This window comes from Urocampus carinirostris, chromosome 13 (assembly GCF_059441175.1).
Source record: "Urocampus carinirostris isolate Australia breed hairy pipefish chromosome 13, RoL_Ucar_1.0, whole genome shotgun sequence".
NCBI classification, from domain to species: domain Eukaryota; kingdom Metazoa; phylum Chordata; class Actinopteri; order Syngnathiformes; family Syngnathidae; genus Urocampus; species Urocampus carinirostris.
Window position 1 is genome coordinate 30,530,205 of NC_142361.1, and position 19,139 is coordinate 30,549,343.

At 41.2% G+C, this 19,139-nt stretch overlaps 1 protein-coding gene across 2 annotated transcripts; it reads right to left on the bottom strand.

The window, feature by feature from the left end:
* Window positions 1–641: 641 nt before the first annotated feature.
* On the bottom strand, window positions 642–14,977 carry pyroxd2 (pyridine nucleotide-disulphide oxidoreductase domain 2). Of its 2 annotated transcripts, XM_088351835.1 has the most exons (17): window positions 14,816–14,977; window positions 14,535–14,554; window positions 14,339–14,432; window positions 12,821–12,894; window positions 12,609–12,752; window positions 11,220–11,373; window positions 11,086–11,147; window positions 10,906–11,003; window positions 8,993–9,134; window positions 8,787–8,921; window positions 7,517–7,589; window positions 5,732–5,885; window positions 4,972–5,123; window positions 4,047–4,153; window positions 1,811–1,931; window positions 1,658–1,742; window positions 642–948 (listed from the first exon to the last, which is right to left on the bottom strand). In XM_088351835.1, exons 1-16 carry the CDS (start codon window positions 14,934–14,936, stop codon window positions 1,672–1,674), a joined length of 1,722 nt encoding a protein of 573 aa, XP_088207961.1. In that variant the 5' UTR covers window positions 14,937–14,977; the 3' UTR covers window positions 642–948; window positions 1,658–1,671. The 2 variants fall into 2 exon arrangements, with proteins under 2 accessions (XP_088207961.1, XP_088207960.1); XM_088351834.1 differs by having other exon boundaries at window positions 642–1,742.
* Window positions 14,978–19,139: the final 4,162 nt, after the last annotated feature.

The window sequence follows — 19,139 nt, forward strand, 5'->3', positions numbered from 1 at the left end:
GTCATAAAATCAATGAAATATAGCCCGCCAGCATAAAATCATCTCTCATCTCATCTCATTAGCTGCACAGCTTATCCTCAGTAGGGTCGCGGGGGTGCTGGAGCCCATCCCAGCAATCATCGGGCAATGGGCAGGGGACACCCTGAACTGGTTGACAGCCAATCGCAGGGCACACAGGGACAGACAACTCGCTCACTCATTCACACCTAGGGACAATTAGCACCGACCAAACCACCTGAAATGCATGTCTTTGGAATGTGGGAGGAAACTGGAGTGCACAGAGGAAACCCACGCAAGCACGGGGAGAACATACAAACTCTGCACAGGAGGTACGGTAGCTGGATTTGAACCCACACAGGAGGTTCCCAAGACCTTAGAACTGTGTCGCACACGCGCTAACCACTGCGCTGCCGTGCTGCCCAGTATATAATCAATTTGTCCAAAAAAAAGAGAAATCACCATTTCACCAGAAGATGGCAGTAGCCCTTTGGCCACCTTGCCCTGTGCTTTCTGTGAGAATTTTAGCCCACCCCATTTTCAACATGGCGACTGTATTTTTTTTTTTTTTGTTTCTCTTTTATTTTCAGTCATGTTGCAACATGAAACTGTCAGGACCAGAACGGAAACAGGACCCACTGACGTAACGTTTACTACAAGTTTTATTGCAGGAACGAGGAAGGGCTGCGCCAACAATCCGGTGTTCGCTGGACGCAGGAAGCGAGTTGCTCTCGTACTCGCCTTGTGATCAGAACGCGGAGGTGGATTTTCTGCAGAGAGCGATGGTGGTGTCAGGGATGGGAAAACTGGTCAGTAGCCGGGACTGGAGAGCAAAATTTTGTCGGGGTAAGAAATGGGTCGTAAGCCGGGGCGGGAGAGCAGACATGGTCGGGATCGAAAACGGGTCGCAAGTCGGGACGGGAGAGCAGAGATGGTCGGGATCAAAACGGGCTGTAGCCGGAAACAGACGGGAGCAAAGACAGGACAAGTGGGAGTCAGGGTCGTAAAAGGCTTGCCTTGTAAAAATAGAGGTTCGCAGACGGACTGACGACCGGGGATTGACAGGACTGAGTGACAGGGGGCCAATCAGAATCCGCAACGGAGGGCACAGGTGAATCGCATCGGTAATCATGACAGACGGGGGCTATATAATGAAAAAAACATGTTTATAATGCATGAGATAGATAGACCTTTCACCAACCTTTCTAAAGCCGTGAGTTACATTTTTGTTACTGTTTAGCACAAGGGATACCGGTTGTACTGTATATGCTTCTATAGACTTGCAACCTATCACAATACTATGTTATTATTATGTTTTCACCCAGTTGTACTTAAAAGTAGGACAGGCTCAGTCAACCACTAAAAACTATGCATTTTAAAAAGGACACTGAGTAATTCAATTATAGGTTCATTAGAAATGAAGTTTGGAAGAATAGATCCTACTTTTAAAGGCACTGATCAAGTCAAAGGTGTATCATTGCAGTTAGAAATCCAATTTCCTAGAAAATTACAATCACCCATCACTGGTGAGCTATTTTCAAAACCATCTGCGGGGTCCTCAGGTGATCTTTAGGAGCTACCTGTAGCTCGTGAGCACCCCTGCCATACAGTACACAAGTCATATTATTAAACGGGTGTGTTTGAAATATTTTTACTGCACATTTTGATATTTTATCAGCTGCGTTTCAGGTCATCCATAGCAATTAGTGCAGCGTTCCAGCCAGGGGATCCCATCACGCCTCCACCTAAGCACAGATAAGATTTTATTTTCTATTTCAATATGACGGCTGTTTGCTAAGTGTGCTTAACAAACCTGGATGAGTGCCACTGCCACAAAGATAAAGGCCTTTAACCGGCGTCCGGTAGTCTGAGAGCGAGGCCAGTGGTCGCGCTAGGTACAATTGGTCCAATGACATTGATCCATGAAAGATATTCTATCAAGAAGATTAGACAGTTTTTGTTAGCATGTTTCAAAAATGTCTCGAATTTTTATAGGAAACACATTGTAGTAAATATTTGAGCAGATAACTGAATTATTGAATTAAATGAGTTATCTTAATTAGCGAACGACGATTTGTCATTCCTTGTTTCAATGAAGTTGTGTAAAAAAAAAAAAAAAAAGACATCATAGACATCATAGCAAAATCCAGTACATCTTTCGTCATTGCTCGCCGTGAATAGAATATGCATGCCTGCATAGACCGCAGACAGAACCCCGATGTTTACAAATAGCAATCGTTAACAAGATATTGCTTGGAAAAAACTAATTTCTCATTTTCTTTGTTTTGACTCCACCCAGTGACGGTGCGATTTAAGGATGAATAACCCGAACTGGACGTGTTTTGGTGGGTTTGTTTCCACTTCTTTTTGTAGTTATACAAACATAGACACGTCGCCGCAGACGGCTCCACATTGTCAAAGTTTATTCTTTCGAAAAAAAGGCTGAATGATTAATTAACCTCATGCAAAAACGGCACTCGTGTTTGTTTTTTTTCATTCGTTTTTATGCATATGAGCAGGGTTGGGTAGAGTTACTTTAACTGGATTACTTTCAATTACTTTTGGATTACTCCAATACCAAATATGCTAATAAAAGACAAAAGAAACTAAATATGAATAAAATTATGACTCACAACATGTGGTAAGCTTTCTCTCCTGGCTTTAATCTCTTTGATCTCCGGCAAAACTAACATAAAATGCGACAGAAACAAAATGAAAATAAATCCAAACAGCTTGCCAAGCTACTCCCCAAGCCTGCACAAAATGTAGTAATTTTACACGCAGACAGACGTGGTCAGGATCAAAACAGGTCGTAGTCGGAGACAAACGGGAGCAAAAACGGGACAGGCGGGGAGTCAGGGTCAAAAGGTTCTTGCCTTGTATAAACAGAGGTTCGCAGACGGACTGACAACAGGAGAGTGACAGGACACAGTTTAGATAGGGACTGGGAGCCAATCAGAACCCGCAGCGGTTGGCGCTAAAATGAGCCGGCACAGGTGATTCACATCGGTAATCATGACAAGGGATTGGTGTAATAATAGTCTGTAGTTTGCAAGTATCTGTGGTCTGTGCAGCCCTTTGAGAATCCTTGTGATTAAGGGCTATACAAAAAAAACATGACTTGACCCTCAATCACAAGGAGCCTCAAATGGCTGTACAGACTACCATTACGCCATGATCTAAAATCTACATGAGGGCCAAGGAAAACTCAAAAACTTTATGATAAGGACATTGAAAAAATCAAATGCCTGCACACGAGTTATCCCCCCCTTCCGGGATGATCAGGCTGCAATAAATTTAGTCCTTAATAAGTGCTGGAATTTGACCATGAAAAATGAGCACGAACCCTAATTCATGCAAAATGTTGTCTAATGTCGCGTCCACGGTTCATTGAATTGCCGGCTATAGTTCAAATTCCTTATGACCTCTATAAAACTTACCACTCATCAAACCTAGAACTAGTCCAGTAGCTTTTCTTTCCTCTGCCTCATAGCTAGGGTTGGCTAGGGTTACTTTACCTTGATTACTTTCAATTACTTTTGGATTACTCCAATACCAAATATGCTAATAAAAGACAAAATAAACTAAATATGAATAAAATTACTACATTTTGTGCAGGCTTGGGGAGTAACGGAATACATGGAATGGCAAAAATGATGTTGGCAAGCTGTTTGGATTTATTTTCATTTTGTTTCTGTAGCATTTTATGTTGGTTTTGCCAGAGATCAAAGAGATCAAAGCCAGGAGAGAAAGCTTACCACGTGTTGTGAGTCATAATTTTATTCATATTTTGTTTCTTTTGTCTTTTATTGGCATATCTGGTATTGGAGTAATCCAAAAGTAATTGAAAGTAATCAAGTTAAAGTAACCCTACCCAACCCTGCTCATAGCATAGGTGCTACAAAGGTCTTTAAAAGCACATTAAATGAGCAAATACACTGACTCAGGGCAATTGCTCGTAGCATGTGTTCCAAGTGGAGTCTGATGACATTTCACTAGCTTGTTTGGACAGTTGCTGGCGTCAAACAAAAATCTTTTTTAGTTTTTACCCCTCCGGTGAGCCCAAAAATACTCTCCAGGTCAGGCGGAGTTAGGATGTCCCTGCCCACCACCGACTCTTTGAATCCGGGGGCGTATTTCTCCACCCAGTTGAACACTGGAAAAAATAATAACAGAATTTATCAACCAAAAAAACACAATGGTTCTCAAATTATGGTACATGTACTCTTAGGGATACTCAAATGAGCAAAATTACAGTAATATTGTTCCACTGGCAGATCATTTTGACCATTTACTGCTTTCATTATACTATACTCTATCTTAGTTTACCAGCAAAACTAAAAAAACACTACAATTATCAATTTGATTATTTGTTTTCCTTTTCTACAAACATTTTTTCTGATAAAATAAAACCCTGTATTTAGGTATAACTTTATTGATTTACTGTATAAGCAAGTTTAAATCTGATAAGAAAATCTGCAATAAAATTGGTTTAATTTAAGTGGACAAAAAATATATAAATACGTTTAAATCAAAAAAGTAAAACATAAAAAAAGTAGATTTTTTTCTCATTTAAATGATTACATTAGTAAAATATCAAGGTAATTTTAAGTATTAGCGATATTCACCCATATTCTTTTACACGTAGTTATCTACCAGGTTTCTTCAACCTAAAACCAAATGTTCATCTCATCTCATCAGCCGTACCGCTTATCCTCATTAGGGTCGCGGGGGGGCTGGAGCCCATCCCAGCCATCTCCGGGCAGTGGGCAGGGGACACCCTGAACTGGTTGCCAGCCAATCGCAGGGCACACAGGGACAGACAACTCATTCGCTCATTCACACCTAGGGACAATTTGGACCGGCCAATTCACCTGAATGTTAAAAAAAATACTTGAAAATAACAAAGTGATTAATAATTCTTACTATCCAAATTCCGAACAATTAATTTTACAATTATTAAGGATTTCAAACCGTTATCTGCATAATCCTCCTTGTCTTGCTTGGTCCACTCTCGGCCCTCAATGTAGAAGGGGGTGAACTGCGTGAAGAGTAACACCACATGACCACCAGAGGGCGCCAAAGTAGGGTCCAACACAGACGGGATGGTCATTTCGATCATAGGCCTGAGGAACAAAAGTCAACAAATTGAAGTTAAATCGATATAATTGCGGGGTAAGATCATCCAGAGGTGGGTAGTAACGAGCCATATTTACTTGAGTACGTTTTGAGACATTTTGTACTCCTGGTCATTATTTTTAAATCACTCTACTTGTTACTTTTACAAGAGTAGATCTGTCGATGGACAGAACGGGTCAAGTAGTCGGAGCGGGAGATCGGAGCGTGGTCGATGGACAGAACAGGTCAAGTAGCCGGAGACGATCGGGAAGTCAGGGACAGAGGGGCAGGATAAAGGTGAGGACGGGACAGGAGGGAAGTAGAGTCAAATAGTGCTTGCCTTTGCGTATGCGGAGGTTCGCTGACGGACTGACAAGGAGTGAATGGAGTACTGAGTTTAAATAGGAGGGGAACGAGCAGGCACAGGTGAGGGCAATGGGTAATCGTGACATGTGTAATTTATGCTTAATGTATTACTTTGATTTATACTATTTATACTATTATTATTTTATTGTTCATTAAAATGAATGTACTGTGACTATTTTAATCGTTTTTATATCAAATGTAGTTTGTTGTTGATTGGACAGTTTTGATGATATAATAATCTGAATTTTACCTTGTTGAGGGCCGTCCATTCATAGCTTCTCTGTAGGCTGACTCAAGGATGTCTACACTCTCACAGTTGATGTGAATGGAGCACTGATGATGAGGTCCCGCTTTATTGTCCGGTGTGGGAGCTGCCAGGAAGTTTGGCAGCTTGTCCACTGCCACTGATAATCAGAATGATGTCAAAATAATTTCTACATCCAGGTGCCATTTAGTTTTATCTGAAAAATCTTGATCCTTCGATGTGAATTAGACGTATAGCGGGGGATAGGAACCTATTGTGTTCCGAAACCCCCGGTACCCCAGATAAAAACATGAAAATAACAAAATAGTACGTGGTAAGTACGACTTTGTTGTATCATAACTGTATATGATTAAATAACATTATAAATAAATACACATGTAGGAGACATGACATTTCATTTCCCTTTCGTTTTCTTGTAGAAACAACCACATTTTTGGGCGGTTGTTTTACAAATATGAAATAGTATTTGAGATTTTTCTTTTTTCAACAAATTGACCCAATTTTTTCCTGAAGACATTATCACTACCTTCCATTTTTTTCATTATTTCCCCTCTTTTTAATTATTTTTTTAAACAAATTTAAATGTTATTTTTTATTCTATTTTGTACAAATGGACCCAATTTTTGGGGTGGGGCTTCTCTCACAAAAACTTTCTTCACCTTCCCAGTTTTTACAATTCTTGCACAAAGGGATTATAAGTATTTGTTTAACAAAATTGCACAATTTTGAAAACGTTATTATTATTCAATTGACCAAATTTACGGATGGTCTTACAAAATGACAAAACTTTGTCTGCCTTCCCCCTTGGTACTATTTTTGTTCTATTTCTGTTTTTTTTTCTATTTAGAATGAAAGTACAATAATAGGGTTTTAGGTCTGTTTTAGCACCAAATTTGATATTTAGTTTTGTAGTATTACGGTAATTGTGTATTTTTGGTCTTTTGTAGTATTCCTGCAATATTTTGGTAGTATTCTGTGAAGCCCTTTGAGACTTTTTGTGATAAAGGGCTATATAAATAAGCTCGACCTTACTTGACTTAACGTGACTTGTGCTGGTACAGTGGAGTAGCGGGTGGATGCAGAGAAGAAGGGGGTTTAAAATTCAAATTGATTGTAAAACTTCTACTTGCAGAAGATTTTCTAGTTTTAATCGCTTCCTTATTTGTAATAATATTTTCGAGCGTTGATTGGTTACCGCCACGCAACTTAGCAAGGGTAGTAAATTTGTGTGCCTTCTTCGTATTCCTTGATAATCACAATCTTGGTTTCCATGGTTATCATGTGTTTGCTTCTCCTTTAGCATCACTATAAGCCTTTGGATCCATCACCAATAAATACAGTACACATTGTAATACCGACTCGGAAAGTCTTCACAAAGTACAAAATATTTTGAACTGAATGAGAAGAAAGGCAATGTGGGAGGTAGTTCAGCCCATCCATGATGATGTTAGACAAACTGATAGTTGACCTGCCATACCTATGACGTCAATGAATGTCAGAAGAGCATCTCAGAGACGTAATTCGTCATACCAACGTTACTAAGTTTTTATTTTGTGCGTTTTAAAATAATTTGTTGCTGATGTCGTATGGTGGGGCAAATGCCCTAAAGAGGGACAATGCAGATTGGAAAGTGAAACCGTCATAAGGTAGGGGTCGCCGTTTCTTGCGGTTCTACTGTAACAGGCAGATATTTCTCAACTAAATAAAATTGATTCACTATAATTTAAACCCTAAAATAGTGAAGATTTCTTAAAAGGCTAAAATATTTACCGTTGATCTTGGTGACTGGAGAAGTGTAGTCAATCTGATCAACCGCTTTCAAGAATTCTGATAAAAGGGCACTCTATGCGCAAGAAAAGGGAGAAAATGATTATGCAATGAGCGATTTTGCCAACAGTGTGTTTGAATTCCTTTTTACCTTTTGCAGTCCAAATGATTAAAATTGAATGATTTAGTAAAAATTTTCACTGCACAACTGCTATTTAAGGTCAACAAAAACATAGTGCCAGAAAACAACCATAAATTATTCATTAAGAAAGAGGGAAATTATAATTTAAGGGGCTGTAGTAAATTCATAATCTCAAAAGTGAGAACCACCAGGAAAAGTATGTGTGTGTCTGTGTGTGTGTGTGTGGAGTCAAACAATTTACAAGACGAGATCAAACAATGTCCAACTATTCACGTGTTCCAATTTAAATACAAAAAAACTTTCCTGGCGGAATACAGAGATGAAGAAAATGGGGTATGAGTGATACGAGAGATTGCGAATAGTGTGTCGAGAACTATGGTTAACTTTGTGTTATTGTGGCTATTGTTATATCATAACTGTTATTATTAATATTATTACTATTGTTGTTATATCATTGGCGTATTTAATAGGGAAGATGAAGGGGTAGGGAATATAAGCATTTGCTTCCTACTCCCCCTTTTCGAACATATTATGTAACATTATTTTGTTGTTATTGTTTTTGTTCTGTTTTATTTTAATGTTCGGATAAGGTTTTCATTCATTCATTCATTGAGTTTCTAGCAGTATCATGTAGACCCTTCTATCTACCGAGAGAGCTAACTGTGGTCATTGTGCTTGCTGTTACGTTCCACCGGATGCTAACGTTAGCATAGCGCTAAATCTCCTGCCCGCTGCTATCAATTAATAGCAGCTTGCACACCCCGATGGAGCTTTTATCGTCGCCGATGACTTTAATCGGGCATGTTTAAGGAATGTACTTCCCAAATCCATTCAACACGTGGACTGAGCAATTAGGGAAAAAACACTGGACCGTGTGTACAGTAAGATCAAACATCTAGTTGGATCCGCCCATCTCTGTCTGTCCCTCACCCCCTCATACACCCCCACTCCGGAGGAAAACAAAGCCTATACAACAAAGACAGTTAAAACATCTTCTTTGTTCCTTTATCTCTTTGTTTTCCTTATCCTCACTGTAAAATGTGGACCTGGAGTGCCACATCCAATTTCGTTGTCACAATGTATCCCATGTTGTAACAATGACAATAAAGGTATATTCTATTCCAGTCATACCTGCGGTGTGAGGTTCTTGAACGTCGCATGGGGAGTAGCATTGGAAAGCACAATTTTGCTGTGAATCTCTGTGCCATCCTTTAGCACCACTCCTTTGGCAGCACCATTAGAGTCCACGAGAACGTGGTCCACATCCTGTGGATATTCAGTAAGGTCAGTCCGCTTTTCACTCTTGGATGTTTGGGATATTTGTTTCTAAAATCGACCTTTCCTGTGAAAATGTCTGCACCGTGAGATCGAGCCGCATCGGCCAAGGCTTTAGACACGCCTCCCATACCCCCTTCCACGTAACCCCAGGCACCTTTTTCCTTCTCCAACTCTCCCATCACGTGATGCAAAAGCACATACCTGCAATGTGCACGAGTAAAATTTATATTCCAGAGAACATAAATAAATAACGAACATTTCTCACCCCACATTCACGTTATTCTTCCCGTTTTTGTTTATATTTGTCAGGTCAAGTCAAGTCATGTTTATTTGTATACCCCTTGTCCGCAAGTAGTCTCAAAGGGTTGCACAGACCACAGACTATTGCAAACTAATGACTATTATGACACCATCCCTGATAATGATCCAGACCTTTTTTTTTTGCACCAAATGCACATGTTGACCATTTTTTGCACTATGATGACTATTTTTGCACCAAATGCATATTGCACAAACCCTACGATACCAAACTGTATGTAACATCCTATATGCCGACATTTCTTGGGTAAATTTTGTGTGAATTATAATTATAACCTTATCCTCCTTGTTTTATAACCTTATCTTCTCTGTTCCTTTATCTTCTTGGGTTTGTTACCTCACTGTGAATGTGTGGAACTGGAGTCTCATCTCATCTCATTAGCCGTACCGCTTATCCTCATTAGGGTCGCGGGGGGGCTGGAGCCCATCCCAGCCATCTGCGGGCAGTGGGCAGGGGACACCCTGAACTGGTTGCCAGCCAATCGCAGGGCACACGGGGACAGACAACTCATTCGCTCATTCACACCTAGGGACAATTTGGACCGGCCAATTCACCTGAAGTGTATGTTTTCGGAATGTGGGAGGAAACCGGAGTGCCCGGAAGAAACCCACGCAAGCACGGGGAGGACATACAAACTCCGCACAGGAAGTCTGGAGCTGGATTTGAACCCACGACAGGTTCCCATGACATGAACTGTGCCGCACAAGCGCTAACCACTGCGCTGCCGTGTCATGCCCAATTTCGTTGTCACAATATGTTAACCCATTTTGTACCAATGACAATAAAGGTATATTTTATTCTATTCCGTGAACAATCGTTAGCAATCCGTGAACCCTGATTTCTTTTCCTTATATTTGCATTATTTTTAACTTATTTCTATTATCAGAAATATTTCTTTTTAAAGTCATTCAAATACGCAAAAATGTCTTACATGGATATCCGTTTTTAGAATATTTTGCTGATTTTAAGTATTATCTTTCATCATTCAGAATTTTGTGTGCTTTTTTCCTTCTAATTTTTTGCTACTTAACATTTTTAATGATTTGTATTTTTTTTTTCCCTGGGAAAAAGCTCATTTAAAATAAAAATTGTCAAAAATAGATAAATAAACATAAATATCATTTTGTATTCAAAGAACCGTTACAAATAAAATAAAATGAGCAGAAGTAATTACCAATGGGGTAAGGTGGTAGTTTTTTCTAAACTTATTAATAAAGCAAAGCCTGAGAGTCAATTCTCCCATCATTATTTCTTAAATAAAATAAATTGGTTATACAGTAAATAAATTGATCGTCTTGTTTTAATGATCCTCTATGTATTACTGTTTCATTTTTTTAAGCTAAACTGTGTCCTATATAGTGAACTCTAGTGGTGTAGCCGCTAAAGTTACTCTCTTACACCAGCTCTGACCAACTCCGGTTATCCGCTCTTTTCAGCTGCTTCGGGTGTATCGAGCTCACTCGATCTTTTGTTGTCGTTCGTAGGGATTAACGCAAGCATTCATGTGAAAATATGGAAGTAGGTTTCCGAATTCTCTGACGTGGTGTCTTTCAGGTATGTTGTCTTCTTCGAATGCACACGCTTCGGCTCCATTCTAAACTACGGCGTCCTCTAGTGGTGAATTATTACAGTGACTTTGACAAGTTATCTCACCCACTACCAGGATTGCAGGGACTGATCATTGCTCCAATCACGCCGTCTGTCGCCAAGGTTGCTTTCAGTGGCTCCGACTCGAACCAGCGATTGAGAATCTAAAATGATTTTTTTAAAGCAACGTTATATAGTGCTACTCCGATAGAGTGATACATTTCGTCTAAATTAAGAATTCCAAACCTTCATGATTGGTGATGTTATGATCTCGTAAAACTCTGGAATATTTCGTCCTAATTTCAACCCTTTTTTCAAAACACATTGGAGTTATTTTATGTGTCAAACATTATTTCTGTATTTCCAGGCGTGATACTCACCACATTTGACAACAGGCTTCAGTGTCTTTGCAGCAGTCAGCCTCTTACGCAAGGATCCACTTGTGACACCCAGAATGTCAACAGGAGGGGAGTCCAGGATTGGGTGAATGGCGCTGGCTAGCTTCTCAAGGTACTGAACAAATTCTGGAAAAGCCTGGTTGCATAAATACGGTACGTTTCGGACTACAAACTACTCCTTTGGCTTCATTTTAAACACTGTGGCTTGTAAAGTCAGTCAGGTTTACAGGGGGAGTCTCTCACAAAGCACTGCGGTGTCACCTGAAAACATTTGTGACGCCCCTTGAGAGGAAAAACTAGTGTGTTATGATTACTGATTTGGATCACTTCAATTGGCGCCAGCCGCTGCGGGCTGCCTGATTGGTTCCCTGTCCTTTTTAAGCTCTGTCCTTTTACTCGCAGGTTTTCAGTCCGTCAGCGAACCTCTGTTTCTACAAGGCAAGCGCTTTGACTCTGACTTCCGTCGGTCACGCTTTTTGCACCCGTTTTTCCACCCGTCCGTTCCTGATCTCCTGGTTTGTCTCCGGCTACGACCTGTTTTTTGACCCCGACCACGTTTGCTCTCCCATCCCGGCTTACGACCCGTTTTTGGTTTCGACCACATGCTTGCTCTCCTGTCCCGGCTATCGACCTGTTTTTTTCTGTCCTCGACACCGCCATCTCTCGCTCCGGAAGATCCACTTACGCATTCGGAACACGATCCGATCGTGTGAGCGGCTTGCTTCCCACTCCAGCGAACACCGTGGGTGCTGCCCTTCCTCTTTCTATCAATAAACTTGTGGTTAACGTTACGCATTTGGGTCCTGATTCTCTTCTGGTCGTGTCATAGTCTATCTTTTTGCCAATATTAATTAAATAATACGGGGATCAGCAAGCACGAATTTGGAAAGAGACAGAACAGACTAAGACACAAAAAACTAAAATGCCTGGAGACGGACAAAAATGAAAGGCGGCCTTATATAATCATATAATAATCTAAGTCAAATTAAATCATAAATATAACTTCCTCATTCAAAATTTTCCAAGTTATCCATACAAAACGCTTCTCTTCTCTTTTCATATAATCAGTCATTGTCCGGTTGCTGCAGTTTCCTTGAATCATTGAGGGACGATGACAAACAAATGCAATTTGTCAATCACCAATAACAACAGCACATCTGTGTTGCAATCAGCTACTATTCTATACAGTATGCCATGGCGCTGCTGTTTAGAAATATAGGGCTCACTTTTTTTGTGACGCAGCCCTCATTTAAGTTTTCTTTCGGCGCTCTTGAATTCAAGCATGCGGCTTTTAATCAGATGTGTTTGTAGTCCAATTCAGAATGGATCCATAAAAATATAATACTAAATGCTTCTCAGTGCTTCAATGACCTTTGCGTCTTTCTGGGAAAATTTGCCAATCTCCTTTTGGTTCTCGGCAAGATCCGAGCCGAGGATGAGTGACCTTGGCGAGCCCGCTTCCAACATGGGAGTGAAAGCATGGGGATCCCTCATGTAGACCTTCAAGCCGTGTTTCTGGGAACATGAAGAAAAGGCGGGTGTTTGGGAAGCAAATTAGGTTTGTTTACATATGCCTTATTTACCTTCAGCTCCAAGTCAGCGTAAATATGTGGCCGTAGTAAGCTCAGCACATAGGAGCACCTGGAGAAGTGGAAACCTACATGCACAAAAAAGTATTTCAGAAAAACCTATCATACACCATAAAATACATGAACACAGTAAAAATTGTAGTACTTTGATCTAGTAAATTTGTTTTTGATAGTATACTGTAGTGGTGGGCCATCAGGGCTGCTATGGCCCTCATCTCTACTGGCTTCCAAATGATCTATCAGGTTCCTTTCATTGCTTTTCCTCTGGTTTTGCTGCTTCCAGATGTGTGCTCTCATATTTAAGCATTTCACTAAAATCACCATTTTTATTTGCTCAGAAATTGATTATGCAAATTCGGGTTTTCTACGAGCTTGATCGCTCAAATGAAGTTTGTACCTGCCGGCCTGGTCAGGTCGGGCTGGATTTTTGGAGGCCCGATCTAACCTCTAATTCAGATGGACCACGACTGAAGGATTAGGTGTCAGAACCAGAAGAGACGGTAGACCCAAAAAGGTAACGTTTCACACCAAGCTTTATTGCGGAACCGGAGAAGTCAGGCACGGGACAACAAACGCCAGCGATTTGGTGATAGCTGGGCAGGAGAAGCAAGAAGCCCACGAGATCAGAGCGGGGTCAGAAGGTGGAAACGAGTCAAGCAGCCGGGACAGGAGATCGGAGCATGGTCGGTGGACAGAAACAAGTCGGGCAGCCGGGACAGGAAATCGGAGCTCCCTGTCAGTATTTAAACTCTGTCCAGTCAGCCCCCTTTTGTCGGTCCGTCTGCGAATCTCCGTTTTTTTACACAGCAAGCCCTTTTTTCGCCTGTCCTGTGTTTTTGCTCTTGTATTTCTCTCGCTACGATCTGTTTGATTTCAACCACGGCTACTCTCCTCTCCTGGTTTTTGACTTTTTGCTTTCCCGACACCGCCATCTCTCGCCACGGAAGTCCCACTTCCGCGGCTGAGCAACCAACTCCCCGCGACCAACGTTCTCCGGATCGAGTGTGTGCTCCTTTCTCTTCTCCCCAATAAAACTGTGAGTAACGTTACGCAAGTGGGTCCTGTTTCCTGTTCTGGTCCTAACAGATCCTTCTCCTTCAGGGATAATAAAACTGGTATATGAGGTCAACCTCACTCATAAACTATTAAATATAGGTGTGTTTTAAGTCTAGATTTAGACCCTTTAACTTAAGTTGCAGATTGAATCTCAGAGCCCAGAGCATTCCACTGCACCGAGGTTTCACCGATCTGTTGAATTTCTAACCTTGCTCTGGTGACTTCACAGATTGGTCTCTTGCTTTCTCCCTTATCTGAGGTTTTAACCACCCAAAATCTACCACCATTGTTTTAAATACATTGTCGTTGCTGGGCCTAAAGTCCTTTTAATAACGTGTACTCTATCTTCTCTCGTATTCTATTCTCTTTTATGCATTTTTCCCCCGAATCCAGACGGGAAATCCACTTAATCTACTCTTTATGAAAACATAAACCCAGAGGGTGCATGCATCGTACCAGGGATGATCTCCTCTGTCACTGCTGCACCTCCCAACACATGTCTGCGCTCCAGCACTGCTGTCTGTAGACCTCCTTTCTGAAGGTAGGCAGCCTTGAGTACACAGACACGCAAAAAAACACAAAAAGGTTATTTATTCAAGAATCCTAAGGCTTGCTATGCTATGAGAATTCCAGTGGAGATGTCTTGACTCACAGCCACCAATCCATTGTGTCCTGCAGCAACATAAAATAAACCAAGACAAAAATCATTTTACCATAAAAGTCACATATTGATGTAGAAAATAAAGCAATTCGGCTCGGTCAAGTCCAAAGTTTGGGAGGCCGACTTTGGGCCAAGCTGAAGCTTAACTTTGCAAACCATTTACACAATGTCACATATTAACTACAGTTTGGTGGCAAATAATACAGGAGGATTTGTGAATGAACTGTAAAATACATTTATATTTCCCCACCATTTTTATTTTAAGATCTTACCTCCACCGATGAGCAGGGCGTCATAGTGTGATTTGATGCATGAATAGGTTCTGCATCCAGCTACAAAAACTAAGTTGGCAACCTTCTGTCCACGGTGAGTCCACGTTGCAGCAGCAGCCATAACGAGAGAAAAATACGTGCATTCCCTTCTCTCCCCCCTAAAGATTGTCAAAAAATGGGTTGGACTCAAACTGGACACTACTCTGTCAAACAGGGAAGCTCTTACAGGCATAGAGGCACATTTATTTAACTTTGTATTTACAATAGTTGAATATAAATGAAAATTATTAAATATATGTGTAATATATAGTGTAAAATGCTGGTTATAATTGTCAAATGTTTGTTTTTTCCAGTTCATTTTTGAAGTTTGTCTCGCTTGCAGAAGAATCTAGTTTAACCACAAGAGGTCGCAGTTCTACTTAGAATCACACCTAAGGGACATAGCGTAGATTATGTTACACAAGTGCAGTGTTTCTGTTTCTCCACCTCTTTGGGGCCTCCCCGAAATTACTCGTGGCACATTATCCGTTAAAAATGTTTAAAACTTAAATACAGGCACCAATGTGATATATTTTCGTTTTGTTTTTCAAAAAATCTTAAGGGGACACTGTGTAATATGTGAAGACCAACTACTACTGTTTTGTGTAGTGCAGTGGTCTCCAATACAATTTATTTGGGGTCACCAGAACCGATACAAACATTCCACTGTTCTTTAAAAAAACAATAAATGGACAGTGTGTATTATTCAGTGTTGGGCGCTTTACTTTAAAAAAGTAATTAGTTATAGTTACTCACTACTTCTCCCAAAAGGTTAGGAACTGAATTACTCATGGTAAAACTGAAAATTCGAAAGACAACGTGATGAAACACCCCCCCAAAGATTGTTTATTAAAGATGTATTGATTACAGATGAAAAATGACTTATTGTATTGTTTATTAAGTCATGTTTATTTGTGACGTCCTTAATCACAAGGAGTCTCAAAGGGCTGCACAGACCACAGACTATTGCAAACTACAGACTAAGATTACACCACCCCCTGATCTAAAACCTACATGAGGACAAGGAAAAAATCAAAAACCTCAACATGAGGAAAATGTCATGATTACTAACTCCGATCACCTGGAGCAATCATGTGGCGCCTGGGTGGGCGCCTTCTGATTGGCTGGCACTCCTCTCTTAAGCGCCCTGCGCCCACAGAGAAGTGTCAGAGCGTACATTCTTGTAACTCTGTGTGTTTCTCCCGATTTCCCGTTCGTTTAGAACTCTGCTTACCTGATTTTGCCTGCCTCCGATCCGACCTGTTTCCGTCCCACGTTCTGCAGTCCCGGTAAACACGACCTGCCTGATTTCCGCACTACGGTTGAAGACTCGTTCCGAAATTATCTCCCCGGCGCCGCTGCTGACGTCTGACGGCCCTGAACGCTTCCTCAATAAAAAGACTTAAACGAATGCTCTGGGGTCCACTGGTCTGTTCTGGTTTTCTGATAGAAAATGAAGAAACCTTGAGAAGGGACCATACATGAGGTAATCCCCCTTCCAGAATGACCAGGCTGCAACGGATGTTGCAATAACAAATAATACACACATAACTGTAGAGTACATAACTGTTTTCAAAACATGTAATATTCGGAAGATTACTGTTTCGAAACGCTGGTTAATTGCTATAAAAGCAACTCGATTCCGCGTCCATCGATTGGTAAGAGAAGGCAGAGTTGTTTCGCCACAGTAAATATTTTCAACTTGTTCAAAATTGATTTCTACGAGGTATACAAGGTGCAATATCTCAGCTTTACTGTTCTATAAGATTCCCTTTTAAGTTAACTTTACGTGAGGTGTGACATTTAATGCAGGGAGAGCAATTTTCATTCATTTCCATGAGCCTGTGTTGTGCCTAAATTCTACTCCCCTTCAAAATCTGACTCCCCTTTTCGTGAAGTATGATTCTCAGTGCTGCGTTTTCGACAGATCGATCGTTCCCGGACGCGACACAATGTAGCTTAACGCTGTACTGTAATAGTCATGATCACAACCGTTGTACACAAGTAGGCTTTGTTTGGTGTACTATATCGAGACCAAGTGGAAATATTTGTTGGCCTGTAAAGGGATGGGCGCCACCAGGCTGAACTTACCCAAGACACACCTCAGGAAATGGTGCCCCTATCACCCAAGTGTTTAAACGATCCAACCATCAACCCACCCAGTGTATAATAATGTTTCAGACTCTTCTCTCAGAAGTAAGGGGGGAGTCCGATTTTGGCAGGTGTTTCATTCACAATGGACTTCTGGTAACACCGATCTGTGAACAACTACGTACAATAAACATGCATTGGAACATAGGTGTCAAACTGGCAGCTTGCGGGCCAAATCAGGCCCGCAAGGCGAGACTGAGATAAGCGCGAGAGAAAAATGAGCTGCAAGGATGCTCCTCTCTCTCTCTCTCTCTCTCTCTCTCTCTCGCTCTCTCTCTCTCAATTTCTTTCTCATTCTTGCTGTCTTTCTTTTTTCAAATTTTTTTCCCTCTCCGTAACTACCTCTCTTTTTCTCCCTTTTTTCTATTTTTCTCTCTGTTTTGATTGCTGATTCGGGGCACCTGCAACTGCCCCGTTGGCCCCAACAGGCCTGGTCGCTGATTGGCTCCCTGACTCCTTTTAAACCCCCGTCTTCCAAGAGTAAGGTGTCAGAACATCTGCAAACCTATGCTTTCAGCTAGGCAAGCTCTGTACTGTCCGACATTTTCTGCCCGATACCTGTTGCCGACCTGTTTCTGGACCCGTTTCTGCCTTGTCCCTCCGTCCCGGCCAACCGACCCGTTTTGCCCCGTTTCCTGCCTGATACCTGTTGCCGACCTCTTTTCTGGACTCGTTACTGCCCTTGCTCCTCCGTCCAGGCCATCGACCTGTTTTCCCGCTGCCTACGACTACCCTCGCTCGACACGAAAGTGCCAGTTCCGCGTTCCTGCCATCAGCTTCCCGTGACCGACGATCATCGGATCGTGGAAGCAAGCACTGCTCTCTTTCTCAATAAAACTGAGTAAAACGAACGCTATTGGGTCCCGTATATGTTTCTGGCTTGTGACACTCTCTCCTTTTTCTCTTTTGCACTTTCCTTTTTCTCCTCACTTTTCTCTTTTCTCTTTCCCTTTCTTTACCTCTCTCTTTCTCATGCTCACTCTTTGCCTCTCTCTTTTTAGTTTCTCTCATTCTTCTAATGTTTCTCTCTCTTTCTCACCTTATTTCTCCCTTTATTTCTCTCTCTCTCTCTCTAATGTGCACTCTCTATTTCTCGCACCCTTTCTCTACATAACTTGTGTGAAATTTAACTATACTTTAGTGTTATTCACCTGGTTAATCAATGAAAAAGTTAAAAGATGAGCTCCTCAGACAGTAGGCGTGGTTTGAAAAAACACATCATCATCAAAAGCAATCCATAGGGATAATAGTTTTACTTGGTACACAATGAACAGCACATTACCATGTCATCTTTTCCTCAAAATGGGGAATTACAGATTTTATTTTGCTTACATTGTGTAAAATAATTCGTCTTGGTTGCAAAGAACTCTTTGGCTGAGAGGTAAACGGAGGTGTCGAGGGTGTTCTAGGATTTCCCTCTTCCTCCCTTCTTGTATTAGAGCCTGCATGAGAAATGATCCCGACAGGACAAACGCTCGTTTTTTTTCCTCCGAGCAACGTCTGAGGATGATGCGAAATCGGACCTAACGAGATCATAAGCGGGAGTTTTCGTTCTTGTAAGCAGAAATTAACGTTTGGATACCCTTTGTCGGCAGAAATTCAACACCGCCGATGCTCTCTCAGGCATTAAAGCGGAAAATTCAATTATGCTATTAAGGCGGCACTACAACAGAATACAATAGCATCTCTTGCTAAAGGAGAGGACTTCTTAGTCTCTCGGGAGAGAAACAGATGGCCTGCAGTCAATGAACTGACATCTTGAAGTACTCTTCATTATCTGATAGAGTTATCTGAAGATGCAATGATTCTAATCAGTACGATGCTTATATGATCGCCAAGCTGAGCACTTTCTTTTCATAAATGAACCCAATTAAATCCCATTCTTGACATTTTCCCAATTTGGTCATCTTATAAAATAATCAATTCAACAGATCACCGGATTCTCTCAATGATCAACAATGTTCGATGGTACATTTTCATAGACTGATGTGCAAATATTGTGTGGTTATCCATACCAATACCACACACTGATACCGTTAGTACAGAGAATTCCTTTCCCTCTGCAACAATTTTATATTAAAAAAATAATTTGACATAACAGGGCAATCATACATGGATCTGTTTTTCTCCCCAT